The sequence below is a fragment of the Talpa europaea genome (genome assembly GCF_964194135.1).
Source record: "Talpa europaea genome assembly, chromosome: 7".
Lineage (NCBI taxonomy): Eukaryota > Metazoa > Chordata > Mammalia > Eulipotyphla > Talpidae > Talpa > Talpa europaea.
Window position 1 is genome coordinate 98,123,517 of NC_140074.1, and position 16,297 is coordinate 98,139,813.

Genomic DNA, 16,297 nt, shown 5'->3' on the forward strand with positions numbered 1-16,297 from the left:
TATCAAGCTTTAAGTGCAATCTAAAACTCTGAATGCTCTCTCCTTAAGAAATAGTTATTTGTAGTGTACAATTCTTGGAGGCGATCTCCTATGTTCTCTAAGGATCTGTGGGTCAATTTCACACACCAAATATAGGGCAGGTAAAAGGAAGGAGTCTGGCTACTTTAGCCCATATATAATTTATTCTTTGTATGTCTTATAAATGGCAAGAGCTATACTACTGCCCCTTTCCAACTTACACACAAACACACACACACACATATCTATCTGCTTTATAACTAATATTTTCCAGGTACACACATTATCAATAAGGCATCAAGAGATAATACATTCTGCCTACAACATTTTTTTCTGCATTATAATATATTGTATCCACTTGGGGAAATAATTATGTAGTATATATTTGGATTGAGGGTGGGAGAGAAGAATCTTGGTTGCTTGATTTTGTTTTAATGGCAAGTATTAAGAGCTAGTGCCATCTACTCTTAAAAATTCTAATAAGTTTGAAAACCTATACCTTGGAAATCAGGGGAGTCCCTTGAGTTGGCTAACAAGTTGATGAATCAAAGAGAATGGCTCCCACCTTCCTTCAGGTTAGAATTTATGTCATCGAGAAGTCATTGGCCAAAATATCCCACAAAGAAGCAGTCCTGATGTCCCCCTCACCCCTCTACCCCACAGACACCTCTGAGACTGCCTGGGATTCAGCTTTCTTACCAGAAGTTGCCTTCAATGTCCTCAGGAGCACATGAGACTTGGAAGGTTTGCTCAGCAAGGAGTCCAGTGTCACTATTTGTTTACTAGACATGGAGTCCTTCAGGGTGTGGGCCTGAACACTGGCCTTGGAGGGACTGTCTATGAGGCCATTTTCTTCCCTGTCTTCCTCTCTATCCTTCTTCTTTTGCTTGGTCCGGTCCAAAGAGTACTGCCACTTTATGTTCTCAAACTGGAACATGAGAATATTGCTCTCCGTGTTGATCAACATCCTGGAACCCAAACAACATCACCCACTAAAGAAGCATGGAGGCCCCCATTAGGCATTTCAATTACTGTTCCACCCAACCCTCAGGCCAAGGGAACAGTACCCAGAAATGAGGGCTCACGCAAGGTGGCTGCAAGGTGGCACAATTATTGGGGGGTCCAGGGCAGTGAAAGGTGGGAGCTGGCCACGCAGGGGAGGGTGTTGGCACTGTAGCTGTTTTCTTTAAAAATAAATGTAAGCTGGGCACATAAGATCTGATTACGCTGCTTCTCATTAAAATATTTTTAAATGACTTTCTGTTCCTAGTGAATGCTAATTACCTAGGATGCCCAAGGCAGAAAGACTTAGGTACTCAGCACACAAATGTCTCAAAATTCACTTTTATCAAGGACAACATCCAAAAATCATGTTTCTAGTGCTATAGGGATGAGGAAATTCTCGTGGGGCGGGGACTTCTCACCCACACTATCCTTCTAGCCTCACTTATCACTCCATGGTCTATGGTATGCTTAAACAGAACGTGTGTACTTTATAAGGCAGGCTGGTTTCTGGCTTCCCTAGCCCATACTTTTAGGCCCTTGTAGAAAGAGTTCCTAACCTGGCCCCGCCCCCAGCACTGCCCCGCCCACCCACTGTTCTCCTCTTTCACAATGCTCAGGCTGCAGGCCGCTTTCCCACCTCTACACCTATTAATAGATTTCCTGTAACCATAAACAAGAAATGGAAATACTATGTGTAGGTTCCTTTCTGCTTCAAAAGTCTGCAATTTAAGACCACAACCGTTAGTGTAAACTTTTTGTAAGAGTGATTTGTTGTGGTAGAAAATGCTGGAATGGAATTTGGGAATCATTCCAAAAAGAAATCTCCTTCAGACTTATTTTTAGTGAAGCTGAAAGGAAATCCTCTCTCTTTGGATGAAAAAAGAATAGAGGGTTATTTGGTTGGTTGGTGTGTGTATGGGGGAGTGGATGATTACCTCATAACTTAAAAGTGTTAATTTGTATCACTTTATTACCAGCCTGCCTCTTGTAACAGAAGTAGAATTAGTAAAGTCTCATTAAAAAGAAAGAAATTTATTAATTAACAAAAAGAGAAAATAAATAAATGTTGTTGTTTAAAAAAAAAAACAATATGGTTCAGAGACATGAACTGATAGCTCAAGTGAGCCTGTGTTAGAATTTAAAAGTTATTCTATTGGGTTATTTTTCACACAATAGCACCCTGAACCTAGCATACTACAAACATAATCCTATGTGTCTGGTTTCTGTAAACTTACATGCCCAGTTCTACCCCACTGGACACTGGACACCTACTGCCATGCCCCATTTCCTGTAAGTCTTTGCTTCAGAGACTGGCGGTGGAGCTGGATGTATGATCAGGGAGCAAGCAGGGGCCGCACATTTGCACAGCGGTGGTCCTTGCAGGAGAGCCCATTGCATGTACTATATGATTTGCCCACAGATCCAGAACAAATTAAGAGTAATGTGAAGCCTAACTGCTAAGTTTTGTGCAAAATCCTACTGGTCCCCCATAAGACTATTACTCTACAATAGCCAAAATTAGAGGAGTGCCCTACCAGCTCTCTCCTACTGCCAGTAAATCCAGGACTGGTGTTCCAGAGGCAAAAACATTCCACCCAAACAGAATTGCTCATGGCTCTGACCTCCACACCTACCACCCACCTGTTGCCCTGTAAAAAGAAGGACAGCACAGGATCACCTCTGCCATTGACTTTCATCACCTTCAGACAGTTCCCATTTAGGAAATTGTAAATGCGGATCTTGCCATCTGCACAGGCACTGATGACCCGGAGAAAGAGAAGGGCCACGTGGAGCACCTCCCTGAAAGGGAAACAGAGGAACAGGCAGTCCCTATCTTCTTGGAAGTTGCTTGGGTTTGTTTGTGGTTTGCTGTGTTTTGTGTATGGTTGGAGGCAGTGGTCATGACTGTACTTGAAGTTTTGCCATCATGTTATAGTCCTGGACGTAAGCCATTAACCCTCTAAACTTGGCTATGCTCTCTCCTCCCATTCTGTAGTTGAGTTTCCTGCAGTTTAGTCACAGTGCCACAAAGTGGCAAAAATCAAAGTTATTTTGGTGGAGTAGGAGGGCCTGATATGTAGATCATGTTTTATCCTTATAATTTGATTCCTGTTTATTGACTTCTTCTACAAAAGCCATCCTGAGAATCATTTGATGTTTTGATTCCCTTCCCAGTAGTATTATTATGAAGAGAAAGAAAACATAGCAGGGAAAATCATCATCTTTATGTGAATCAGTCGGTATTTGGGTGGTTTCTTTTAGCTCTTAAATGATGGCTTTCATTCTTTTTGTAAAATATCCTGAAGGGTCACTGTACCAAAGGTTGAGATTTATGAGTTCCTGATTGTAGTGACCAGCAGAAAAAGAGAGGGGCCCAGGAGAAGATTTAAATAGATGCCTCCAACAAAGTCCTCCTTACAACAAGTTGGACTCTAAATGGTGGCATATTCAATTCTGAGAAGTGTAATTGCTCCTTTTTCTGTAAATGATACTAAAAAATTGAACTTGATGCTACCAGTTTGTTAGATATCATATGCAAAGCAAGTCCACTAGCCCCTGACACCTATACCCATTCAAATCCATGCATGCCCTAGCTCATGTGCTACCTGCTTCATAAAACCATCCCTTGTCTCTACCACCACTCCCCATACACATACAGAAACTTCAGGAATCTGTCATTCACTTGGGCACAACCCATGTCTCATTTACCTTCACATGCTTAACACCAATCACAGTGCCTTGCCCAAAGTAGTCCCTCCAAAATATCTGTTGGAAAAGTGAGCATCGTCTCATGTCTCAGTATGATCATTGCTACAGTATGTTAAAAGAATACACCCACCCCATATCACTTGACCTGAACCTTGGTTATATTCCATGACCAGAGTAAGAATTTCAAGTCTCCAACCACTAGCAAAACAAAGCTAACAAACCTTGAAATGCAGAGCATGCTTAGCAAACTCAAAGAAGAGCAAAGAAGTCAACATTGTTTGAATCCCTTTTCATGTGATAGAAGATAGATAGATAGATAGATAGATAGATAGATAGATAGATAGATAGAATATAAATCAATCTATGGTATAAAATAAGTATAAAAAAGTCCAATAGGGCCTTCCTGGTGGTGCAAGGGGTTAAGACACAACCTATGAAGCTGTCTGCAGCCTCTGCAGCACGAGTTGGATCCCCTGGCTGGCCAGGGAGCAACCCACATGGTGCAGCAGACCTCTCCTGACTCGTCCACTGCTCCCCTCAGCAGTGTAGTTCAGTCAATCAGCCTGTTCTGTTCCCCACTCTGTCTCTGGTGAATCCTCTCACCTCCCCCCCACACACCTCTGGCCTGTACCCCAGCTCTTATATGCAGAAATAAATAAATCTTAGGGGAAAAAAAAGTCCAATAAAAAAAAGTGCATTAGGGCCTCCCCGGTGGCGCAGCAGTTGAGCACTGGCCTGCGCAGCTCTGCAGCGCCAGTTCAATCCCCAGCTGCCGGGCGAGGGTCCCACATGGCACGCAGACCTCTCCTGCCTCCTGCTGCTCCCCTCAGCAGTGTACTTTGTCCCTCTGCCTGGTCTGCTCCCCACTCTGGCTTTGGTGAATTCTCTCACCCTCCTGCGCTTCTGACTGTACCCAGTGCTTGTATAAATAAATAAATAAATCTTTAAAAAAAAAAAAAGTCCAATAAAAAAAGTCCAATTTTTTCCCAAGATGGAGATCCAATAACTTTATTGGCGTCCTAAATGTATATTTGTACAAGGAGAAACATCTTGTCATAGGATGAGTTGCCTCTTTGTATATCTCTTTTGATCTTGGTGAACTGTGCTTACACTTCTCATTGATTCCTGTGACATTTGGTAGTTTAATCTTTACCATTATAGCCTAGTCATTTAGAGCACAGGTTCTGGGATTAGAAATCTTTGATCAAAACCTGATCCTACCACTTAATGGCTTTGGAATCTTGAGAGATTAACTTAATCTCTCAGTCTTCAGTTCTTTCCTATGTGAAAGGATAATGATTTGTGCCTCATAGGATTGCTGTCAGGATTAAATAAATTGAGGTATTTTAAAACAGTACCTGACATAACAGTGATGATTATAATCCTGGCACAACACAATCCCCTTTCACGTTTTATCCCTGCCCTATAAATAAGTCATTTGTCTCCTTCTTTGTTCCTTCTTCATTAAAAGACCCAAGAGAGAGTGATGTCAGTGAAATGGTGGAGGAAACAACTCCAAAATTCTACCCTTCCATTTAAGCAATGAAATACTGGCAAAGAAAAGAAAAGAAAAAACCCGTCAGAAGCAACTTTCTCAGAACTCTGGAAAATAACCCAAGGTTTGCAGAAACCTAGGGAGCACTTAGACAAGAAAAATTATTTGGTCTCAGTAAGAACAGTCAACTTTGTGACATATTACCTTACCCTGGTCTAGTTCCCAACTCCCTAGCCCCATGTTAGCCTTGAAAATAACAGCCCACATTCCTGGTACTGAGGAAAACAGTACAGACTTCATTTGTAGTGAATTATTTGACCTGTCTGGTGACTTCTTGGAAGACTGGCTCAAAAAACTTGTCTTTATTTCACCTTAGTAGGAATCCACCCAGCACTAAAGTTGCTACTTGGGAAACATTTCTTTAAAAATCTATAGGCAAATGTTTTAGTCATTTCTGCCTATGGGAATAAATATCTGTTGGGGCAAGCAATACACTAACAAAAAAGCTTTGGAAGAAAGGCTAGGGAATGAAATGTCCATAAGGACTCTGAAAAGCCCAAATATATTCCTAGAAATCTATATAACCACACGCAAACCCAGGACTGTACAAATGCTTGGGAAAGAACTGGGAAAGAGTGAGACTCTAAGTTGGCACCCTTGACTCACCTTGATGTTCTGCACAAGCAGGTTCTCCAGGTGTCTATGGATTTATTGTAACTGTGCAAGGCATCAAGAATCAATGTGAATGTCACTGAATGACAATGAGAATGAGAGTGGCTTGTAGCTGAGGTGGGGTGGGAGACTCATGAATGCAAGGAATGGCAACCAACATGCTGGGAACAAATTCTTTTGCATTAACTAAACAAAATCCTACTGAATCATGCTTGGAAGATTTTTCAAATATATGATTCTGATTTTCAGGTGACTTCCTAAGACTGACTCCTTCCCTAAGATCAATATTTGATCACCTATATGACATGCTAAGTTTACTGATAATCACTTCAGAGTTGTACAAGTCCTCCACACAGGCCTTCCTGGCCTCCACTCATCAGTAGTGTAGTCATACACCACAGACAGAACAGACACATATGTATCCATATTCCCTTTCACCTCCTCTAGAGTCAGTGGGTCCTATAAAGGTATAAAAAAAATCTAGGGTCGGCCTCCCTGGTGGCACAAGGAAGCACTATCAGCACTATCAAGCTATCACCAGCCACTGCAGCATGAGTTCGATCCCCTGCCGGGAGCTACCCACATGGCACAGCAGACCTCTTCTGTCTTGCCCACTGCTCCCCTCAGCAGTGTATTTCAGTCAGTTCTTCTATTCTGTTCCCCACTCTGTCTCTGATGAATCCTCTCAGTCCCATACCTCTGGCCTATACCCCAGTTCTTGAATGAGTAAATAAATAAATCTTTAAAAAAAATCTAGGGTCATATTTTACTATCCCCTGTTAGCTTCCATTGAAGTCCATTTAGTCTTTTAATCAATTCAAATAGCACTTAGTTTCCTGGAATTTTTTTAATAATTCACTCGGGGGAAGAAGCATTATTTATATATTGTACAGGAGTAACATAGAGCAGCCTGCAAAACCCATGGCCACGGAAGAATCATTAATTGACCACAACACCTTTTCCAAATAAGCCCAGTTGTGACCTCAGACTACTTCTCAGTTGGCTCCAAGTAACCAGTACCACTAAATTGGAATTGGAATTGTAAAATGAAACGCATTTGCTATCCTAGAATAGAATCTAGCCTATAATTTGTAAGTAATTTCCCTCTTTGAACCCTCAGTTATTTTTAAACCTTTCACATCTGGATAATTTTAAGCTTTTGCGAACACAGACTTCTGGGAGTAAAGACCAATTCCAAGAATTTTACATTTACTGGAATCGGCATCATTTGGTACAGCTCTATAAATATTTCTAAGTTGGTATCATGTGTGTCTTAAGTTTAAAATTTCAAACCCTTCTCAAAATCCACATCTAGTATTGTTATTTCTTGAGAAAAACAAGAGAGGGCGGGAGAGAAAATGACCAACTGAATGGGTGGTAGTGGAAATGCCTAACAGGTAAAGGGGGTGAGGAGTAAAAAGACAAAAAGTCAGCAGAGAGCAAGTGGAAGGAACAGAGCTTTAAAAATTGAAATCTAAGCTGTATCAGGAAAAGAAGAGAGAATTACATTAATGAGTCCAGGCCTTCCTGGAACCTACTTTGGATGCTTGAAGGCCATTAGGCATCGCTCATACTTTCCCACCATGCTCCAGCCTATGACCAGGCCATCCACACCTCCCGAGAGGAGGTGCCACTGGTCAAAGTACAGACACTTCACTGCTCCCTCGTGTCCAGTGAGAGACTGCAAGAAAAGATGCCGCTGTTTTCAGCCCGTCATCAGCTCAAATTGTGATTCCTCTCAGGGTCAACCCTGGACATTTCTTTAGGTGAACCCCAAAGCTATACCTCACCAATCCATGCTGCCATTCACTAGGCATTGACCTGAGCTGGCTCTACTTTTGCTCTAAGAAGACCAGTGAATTCCATGCACTGCCACCCCCCCACCAACTTCTCTCTCTTTCCAGAACTCTTTCCCCAGTTAAGGGGGAATGTGATCAGGTCTGTGGTTATGGCAGGCCCCATCTTCTTGAGCACCAGAGAGGGCCACAATTCCCCATCCTCTGTTGTCAATGGCTAAGGTTCTCCAGCCTCAGGACCTTTCCAGGACCTGGAGGGCACCTGGGATATCCCTGTGCCTGCCACTGCTGGTTAGACCATGGTGACAAGATGGTCTTAGTGGGAAAAAAATCCACCAGCCAGGTCAGCAGCTTCTTAACTGTGATCTTGCATTCCTGGCACAAATGATATCTCACCAGTACCTACTGGAGCCAGAGAGTTTCAAATATAGCAACGACATCTTTTGTGTGTGAACAATCACTCTCAAGACAGTCAATGTTCTCTTCTCATCACAGAATAAGAAGGAAAACAAGTGTGACTTTGTTCATTCTACCCCACACCAGATTCAGATTCAGAGTATTCTGGAAGAGGAAAAAGGTACTTGACCTCTGTTGTTATTCAAAGTGCCCAGTCCACATAGTGTGCTGAGTCAGAATGCAGCCTTTCTTCCATCCCCATGATAATGGGTCACATGGACACTGACTCTCCACTGAATCAGGACACCTTTTGTGGGTCCTTCCCCTCAGCTTTTAAGGACCACCCTTCTGGTGACTAACTTGGACTGCTCTAGGATAGTCTGGGGAGCTACACAGGAGGAGAGTTTCAGTCTCCTCCAATCACCACCAGGGTCCTGTCCCCCACAGCCCAATGCCCTCTTACCTTGATCAGCTGGGTGTTGACAAGGTGCCATACTTTGACTACCCCTCGCTCACAGCTGCTCACAATGTAGGTATCATTGATCTTGACAGCCAAGATAGGGTCTTTGTGTTTAAACGTTTTCAGGCACTTCCCTGTGTTTAGATCCCACTCTGAAAGAAAGAGGGAGAGAGAGCAAGGGAGGGAGGGAGTGGAGGATGTAGGATTACAATGAATTCCACACCCCCTCCTGGATGCTAAGACTGAGCCCACAAAAACAGACCTCAAAAGGCCTTTGCCTGGCCTGGCACCCCCAGAGACTCACCAACACTCCTGGTACCTGCAACACATAATTCCCTGGCCACAGCCAACAATGACTAAATTCATGATGCAGGCCCAGGAATTTAGCACTGTAGTCCGTGTGCTAGATAGCTCATCCCCAATAGGTCTTCTCCTCATGCCTGTGAAGTGCTCACTATTAAATAGATTGCAGGAAAATTGTGCCATCTGTGGCGTGTTGTCATTCCTCCCAAATGTTATTCTCCTGACTAAGATCTTGCTCCCCTCATACTAGCCTCTGCCCTGCAAGACTTTCTCAAGGATTGGAGGCCTCTTCTGCCATTCCAGCTTCAAACCCTCATCCTTTCATCCTTTCTGCTCCACTCCTCAAAGTAACCATGGCAATGAGGCATTCAGTCAGGTTAAGGAGGGAGAAGAAGTAGGAAGATTTCTTAAGAGGGTCTGAGCATGTGTGTATGTAACACCATTGACCCCTCCCCCCTTCCCGCATCTTTTTCCTCCACCAACTTTAATTATTCTCTTCTGTTTTCACTTGTTCCTCCTGTTTTTCAGGAAAAATGTTATCCATGCTTAGGGATTTGGTGAAAACCAACAAATCAACATATTGGGAGCCACAGGCTAGCAGAGCTACACCTGCATCAGCCTTCCCAGGTAATATGTCATAGCTTTTCTCTTGGTGTAGATGAAACAAATTACTATGAACTTAGTGTCTGAAGCAACACAAATATGTTCTCTTACAAAAACCCAAATAATCTCACCAAGCTAAAATCAAGGAATCAGTACGGCTGTTTTCCTTCATGGAGGCTGGGGGGAACACTATTTCCTTTCCTTTTTCACATGCTAGGGGTCTCCCATATTCCTTGATTATGACCCTTCCTCCCTCTTCAGTCAGCAATGTTCCTCTGCTCTGATCATTGCTCCTTCCATAGTCACATCTCCCTTAGATCACAAATAGGAAAGCTTCTGTTTTTAAGGATCCATATAATTACACAAGGCCCCATCCCAACAATCCAGGATAATTTCCCATTTTCAGGTCCTTAACTCAATTATAAATGCTAAGTCCCTTTTGCCTTGCAGAATGACATAGCCACAAGTTCCAGGGATTAGGACATAAACATCTTTGGTTGAACATTATTCAGCCTACCACACTCAATATGTCCAAAATTAAGGCATTACCTCCTCCTCTGTTCCTCACTCTCTCCTATTCTTCCTATTTCCATTAATGGCATTGTCATATGCTCAGTGGCCTGAGCTAAAAATTCTGGCCTTTATACCTTACTCACTTTTTATATCCAGTTGGTAGTGATTTCTACCAATTCTCCCTCTAGAAATCTTCCTGTCTGGGCCATTTCATGTAAAGTCACATCCATATGAATTTCTTCACACTTGTCTGTTCTCCAGAGACACCCCAGCAATACTCTAAACTGAGTAGTGTCTTAACTTGTCCCCTACCTCCACATAATCACCCTCTTCAAATCCTTCTTCCACACTATCACGAGAGTTATCTTTCTAAAATATACATTGGATCCCATCAATCCTCAGCTTAAAATACATTTATAGCTTCCTGTGTCCTATAAGATAAAATTCAATTTCCTGCCATTCTGCAAAGGCCCCTGATAATCTGGCTCCAGATAAACCTACCAGCCTAATCCCCAACACCACCACACATTACAGTCCAGTCACACCAAACAATGGAAATTCCCTGAATACACCATTTTCTATGAATGTGCCTGTTACTTCTGCCTGGACTACCCTATACTCTCTCTCTTCTCATTCTTAAGACCTCATTCAATTAGCACCCTGCCACACCGCTGTCCCTTGTATTCTCATTTCTGCAGCCCCTTAGAACTCAGCATGTTGGTTAAGAGCACATGATTTAGAACCAGACAGCCTTGGGTTCAAATTTATGCTGTACTATTTAGCAGCTTTGATGTGAAACAATTTGTTTTTCTCTCTGAGTCTTGGATTCCTCATCTCTGTCCACTCCACAAGGTTGTTGTGAGGGTTAAATAAGAGTGTGAACAGCTCCTATCACAATGCCTGTTGCAAAGTCAGGACTCAATAAATGGCAACTATTATCATTCACCTATTTACTATAGCTCCCATTATGTACTTACATACAGATTATATAAGCTATATACATTATATATATTATCTGCATATATATATATATATATATGTGTATGTATGTCCCCATTAGGAGAGTATAAACACCTTGAGGAAATGAAAAAGTCATGTCTTAAGGGCTGTATCAATTTTCCCCTTTGGCATTGAGTACAGTTCAGTATTCAACAAACAGTTGTTGAAAAGATCAGTGGATGGATGGATGACAGATAAAAAAAGACTAAATGACTGCCTGTAGAAAAGCAAGTTTTTTGGCAACCCATGGATTTAGGGAAACTTCTTAGAGAGTTTTAGACATTTTTTTCTCACCTTTTATCTGGCAATCTCTTGATCCAGATACAAAGATCTTCTTATATAAATCCATGCAAGTGATTGTCCTTTGGTGGCCAGTGAAGATTCGCACACATGCCCCACTTTTCAGATCCCAGTATCTGTAGGAATGAGCCAAAAAAAGGTCTTGTGATTTTCTGAGGGCCCAGGGATCATACTGTGTATTGTTCCTTTAGATCAATAGGTAGTTGGAAGGCAGAAGTTTCATGGTTAAGCTGAGGGTCAAAGACCTGGATTTGAATCCCAGTTGCAGCACCTTTTAGGGGTAATTTTAGGAAAGTTACTTAATTTCTCTTAATTTCTTAAATGAAAATTAAGCTTCATTTCCTCATTAATCAAGTGGGAATCACAATTGTAGTAGTTACTCATAGGGTTTTTATGAAGAATTAAATACACAAATACAGTGATGGTCAGCCAGGGGTGATTTCCACTCCCAGGGGATATATTGACAATGTCTGGAGACATTTTGATTGTCACAAGTGGGAAGGGAGGTGCTTATGATAGCTAATGGGTTGAGTTCAAGGATGCTGCTAAACATCCTATAATGCACAGGAAAGCCTCCACATGGAGAATTTTCTAGTCCCAAATGTCAGCAATGCTAAGGTGGAGAAACTCTGAATTAATGCCTATAACATTAGAACAACAAGTACAAAATGCTTGATAGATGTTCAGTTGGTATTAGGTAGAAGGATCCCTGGAATGACCATCACCAGGCTTAGTATCCATAGCATTGATTCAATGGAAGATCTGACCTTCAAATAAGAACAACAGATCAACTTGCCACAGCTACTTAGATCCAGAATTATCTGGTGTATATTTCTAAAGCACATCAGAGATATGTGGGAAAGTGCATGAATCATACTTTGTAATAAGCAAACTTGCCTGAAGTCTCTTAACTACTATTGATAGTTCAATGGTAGTTCAGTCATAAGGCATTCGTGACAGAGCAAAGTGCAATGTTAAGATAGTGGGGTGGGAGCCAGGCTACCTGAGGTCCAGTCCAAGGTCTATCTCTTACTACCTGTGTGATCTTGAATAAGTTACTGAACCACTCTGCACCTCAGGTTCCTCATTCCCAGTGGGATGAGAGTGGTACTTACATCATGGAGTAATTATAAGACTTGGCACATAGTAAGCAATTAATATTTCTTTTGTTTTCCTTTGTGTTAAACTTTTTTCCTAATACTCTCAAAGGCCCTACAGCCTTACCAGTTTATCAAACCCTACTATGTGCCCACATGCTTTTAACCATGTCTGAAAAAAAGCATGTTTTGGATTTCTGTTTCTAGTCACATGGTCAACCATGTGTCCAGATTACTGCTGTTTTTTTTTATTATTTATACAGAAAGGCACTTGATAAAAATTTTCAGAAAAACAGGAATAAAAGGAACTTCCTTGACTTTGTAAAACTTATAAACCAAGTCATAACAGTAAACACTACTGAAGGTATATTCCCTTCAAGAAGGAGAATAAGATAAAGATTCCTTTTCTCTTTAATTGGAAAGCATAGGCAAGATTGGAAGGGGAAAAGTAGTGCACACATACTTTTAGAACTAAGAGGTTAGCAAGGTTTCTGGATAGAAGATGAAACTACAAAAATCAATAGCATTTATCCATACCAGCAATAAACAATTTGAGAAATAAATCAGATAGCATTTGCAAAGGTAAGCAAATGAAAAGATGCTCCACATTGTAGGCCATCAGGTAAATGCAAATTAGAACCATAATGAGATACCACTACCCATCTATTAGAATGGCCAAAATTTGCAACACTGATAACATTAAATGCTGGTGAGGATTCAGGGCAATCAGAATGCATTCATTGCTGATAAGAATGCAAAAATGGTACAGCCATGTTGGAAAACAGTTTGGTGGCATCTTACAAAGCTAACTATATTCTTACCATATGATCCAGCAATCATACTTCTTGATATTTACCAAAAGGAGTAGAAAAATTATGCTCACACAAAAACCTGCATGTGGATGTTTATAGCAGCTTTGTTCAAAATTGTCAAAACTTTTCTTTTGTCAAAACATAATTGTCACAACCAAGATGTCCTTCAGTAGATGAGCAGATAAATATACTATGGTACATCCAGACAATGTAATATTATTCAGCACCAAAAAAAAAATAAGCTGTTAAACCATTTGAAGGAATGAAAGAATCTTAAATGCATATACTAGGTGCAAGAAGTCAATCTGAAAAGGTTAGATCCTGAATGATTCTGACTATACAACATTCTGGAGAAGGCAAAATCATGGAGACAGAAAAAAATATCAGCAGTTGCCAGGAATTGGAGTAGGGAGGGGAAAATGAATACATAGATGGAATACAGAAAATGTTTATGGTAAAGGACACAGAAACATTAATTCAAAAGGGCACCTGAACCCCTATGTTTATAGCAGCACTATTTACAATAGCTAAGCTATGGAAACAACCCAAATGCCCAAAAATAGATGACTGGTTCAAGAAGATGTGGTATATATACACAATGGAATATTACTCAGCAATCAAAAAAGATAAACTCATACAATTTGCAGCAACATGGATGGAGCTGGAAGGGATCATGCTTAGCGAAATAAGCCAGAAAGAAAAAGAAAAATACCAGATGGTCTCACTCATAGCCAGAATCTAGAAAACCTAAATAAGGGACCAGGAAAAAGAATAACTATAAGAAAGAAAAAAATCAAAATCAGCAAGCAACTATAAACCATAGACATACTACAGGGTTGGGGGGGGGTGAGAGAGGAGGGATTAAGGTCAATAGGTGAAGCTGTATATGAGTAGGGTCAGGGAGTATATGGAAAAATCTTTCCTCTCAATTTTGCTATAAGCCTAAAATTGCTTTTTTATAGGTCTTTTCAAAAACAGGATGGTTTTGGTGCAAGATCAGAAAAACAAACCACTATTTTAGAATAGAGACCAACCAGACACTTCTTATGTATATATTGAAAATCACCATATAATAAAGATGGCACCATAAATCACTGGGGGATATCACAGATTATTTTATAGTTGCTATAGGGGAAAATGACACCTTTTATTTAAAAAAGAAGTATAAAGAACTAATATAAAGAGATAAATATAATTAGAATAGCCCCAATAGGAAAAATAGATAAAGGACATAATCAGGCAATTTACAGAACAGGAAGCTTCAGAAGTTAATAAGCAAGCTTATTAATAACCAGAGTAATGCTACTGGAAATGATTTTCCACAGATTCATTTGGCAAAAATTTGAAAGTTGGATGGCACCCAGTGTTGGTAGGGAAATAAGAAAAAGTGTGCCTTCCTTTGAATAAAGATATTTACTGATTCAAAATCTGCAACTAGAGAATATATCTGATGATTATTATAAATCTATCTCATTCACATTTGAACAATACACAAATTTTTGGTTGTTACTTAGCTAAAAAATAAAAAAGTTGTGTGTTATCTGGAAGTCTGTCATTTAGGATAACTTTTCGGTTTGTTTTGCAAGCTTTTGGCTCTGGATGGGGACCATGACTTCCTTGAATCCCTTACCTGATACTCAGGTCGTAGCTCCCACTCAGGAGAAACTTTCCCTCCTCACACAAGATGAGGGCATGGACAGTCCCTGCATGGCCACGGAACTCGATGGGTATCTCCTTTATATTAACGATGTTCAGAAGTTTGATCTTCCGATTTGATGAAACAGCTATCAAATCTCCCCCGGAATAATGGATGACTCTGTTTTGATCCCACCTGAGTTGTAGGGAGGAGAGGAGATGCCCCATGAAAAAAGAAGTAGTGTCTTTACTGGGACTCACATAGCAACATGGCTTTCACCTACAGCAATGGTAGAATGGGAAATGCAGGGCCTTCCAACAACTTTTTAGAAGGCAAGACCTAGTAGTAATAGGCTGATGGATCCCTACCTCATGCCATAACAAAAAAATCCATCCCAGAAAGATTTAAAACCTAGACACAAAAGGCAAAACTATTTTTTAATCTGCTAATGTAGGAAAAATCAGTAAGAAAGAGAGTAGAGTGTATGGCGTTTCCTAAGCTTATTTGACCATAAAAGCCTTTTTTTATGGAAAACCCCTATATCCACTGCATATCCTAATGGATTTTATTTTTCTTAACAAATATCCAGTGAGTATGCAGCAGGTTCAAAGTCCTGTGCTCGTTGCTACCATAGGAAATACAAAGATGAATAAGATGAACCTGGCCTTCGATGAGCTTATAGTCCAATAAAATAGGGTGAGTTGAACTAATTTTCCAATCTTGGGATTTTTGGTAAATAGATAAAATAAGAGCAATGTGGCCAAATCATTTATTGTTCAAATTGAGACAATTTTTATTGTGAAAGGAGACACTATTACTAATTAGTCTAGTACCACAGAGTAAAGTGGGTTTGTTTCAATAAACAAGAATACGTAGCCTCACTAAATATGAGAAACAATTTTTGATATTTTTGTCAATCCACTTGTCACATCCAATCATGATCTCTTCTAAAGAGGGCTTGTCACCCCACTATCCATAAAAATATCAACTTTGCTTTTCCCCTGTTTGCTCTGTCTTCCCCCTACTGACTAGTATATTCTCTGAATCAATTTGTTAGTAAGAGTCACAGTCAAAAAAAATAAAGATGAACTTTACAAAACTGTGAATAAAGAATGAAGTCCTGTGCCTAAAGTATGACTGATAGTTGATTAAAGGCTCTTCTTCCTATGGCATATCCAAATATAGTTATCATTAAGTACCATTTTCATATTTAACATGGAAATCTACCCAGAATACTTTGCTGAGTGGGTTACAGAAATATGTATAGCCTAACCTCATTCTATTAAATATGTAGTTTAAGGTAGTTAAATGTAGTAAAATGCAGTTTAAAATGTAGTTTAATGATGGTTTTCTCTAAATGATAAGATTATAGTATAGGAGATCTTTGACTTTTCACAATTCTCAGCAGCATTTGGAGGAATTTTTTTTCCATTAAGCATACATTATTTCTAAAATTAGGAGTAAAATACAGATATTTCGAAGA

At 40.3% G+C, this 16,297-nt stretch overlaps 1 protein-coding gene across 1 annotated transcript in view; it reads right to left on the reverse strand.

Annotated features, from left to right (window-relative positions):
• The window catches only part of FBXW10B (F-box and WD repeat domain containing 10B), a gene marked incomplete at both ends in the record, with an annotated part of 35,066 nt that overhangs the window by 3,790 nt on the left and 14,979 nt on the right, over positions 1 to 16,297 (reverse strand). The window contains 6 exons of the mRNA XM_084237923.1: positions 718 to 986; positions 2,665 to 2,823; positions 7,438 to 7,580; positions 8,555 to 8,703; positions 11,264 to 11,385; positions 14,809 to 15,009. Of these exons, the coding sequence (XP_084094049.1) occupies positions 718 to 986; positions 2,665 to 2,823; positions 7,438 to 7,580; positions 8,555 to 8,703; positions 11,264 to 11,385; positions 14,809 to 15,009 (1,043 nt within the window). The remainder of the gene's footprint in view (positions 1 to 717; positions 987 to 2,664; positions 2,824 to 7,437; positions 7,581 to 8,554; positions 8,704 to 11,263; positions 11,386 to 14,808; positions 15,010 to 16,297) is intronic.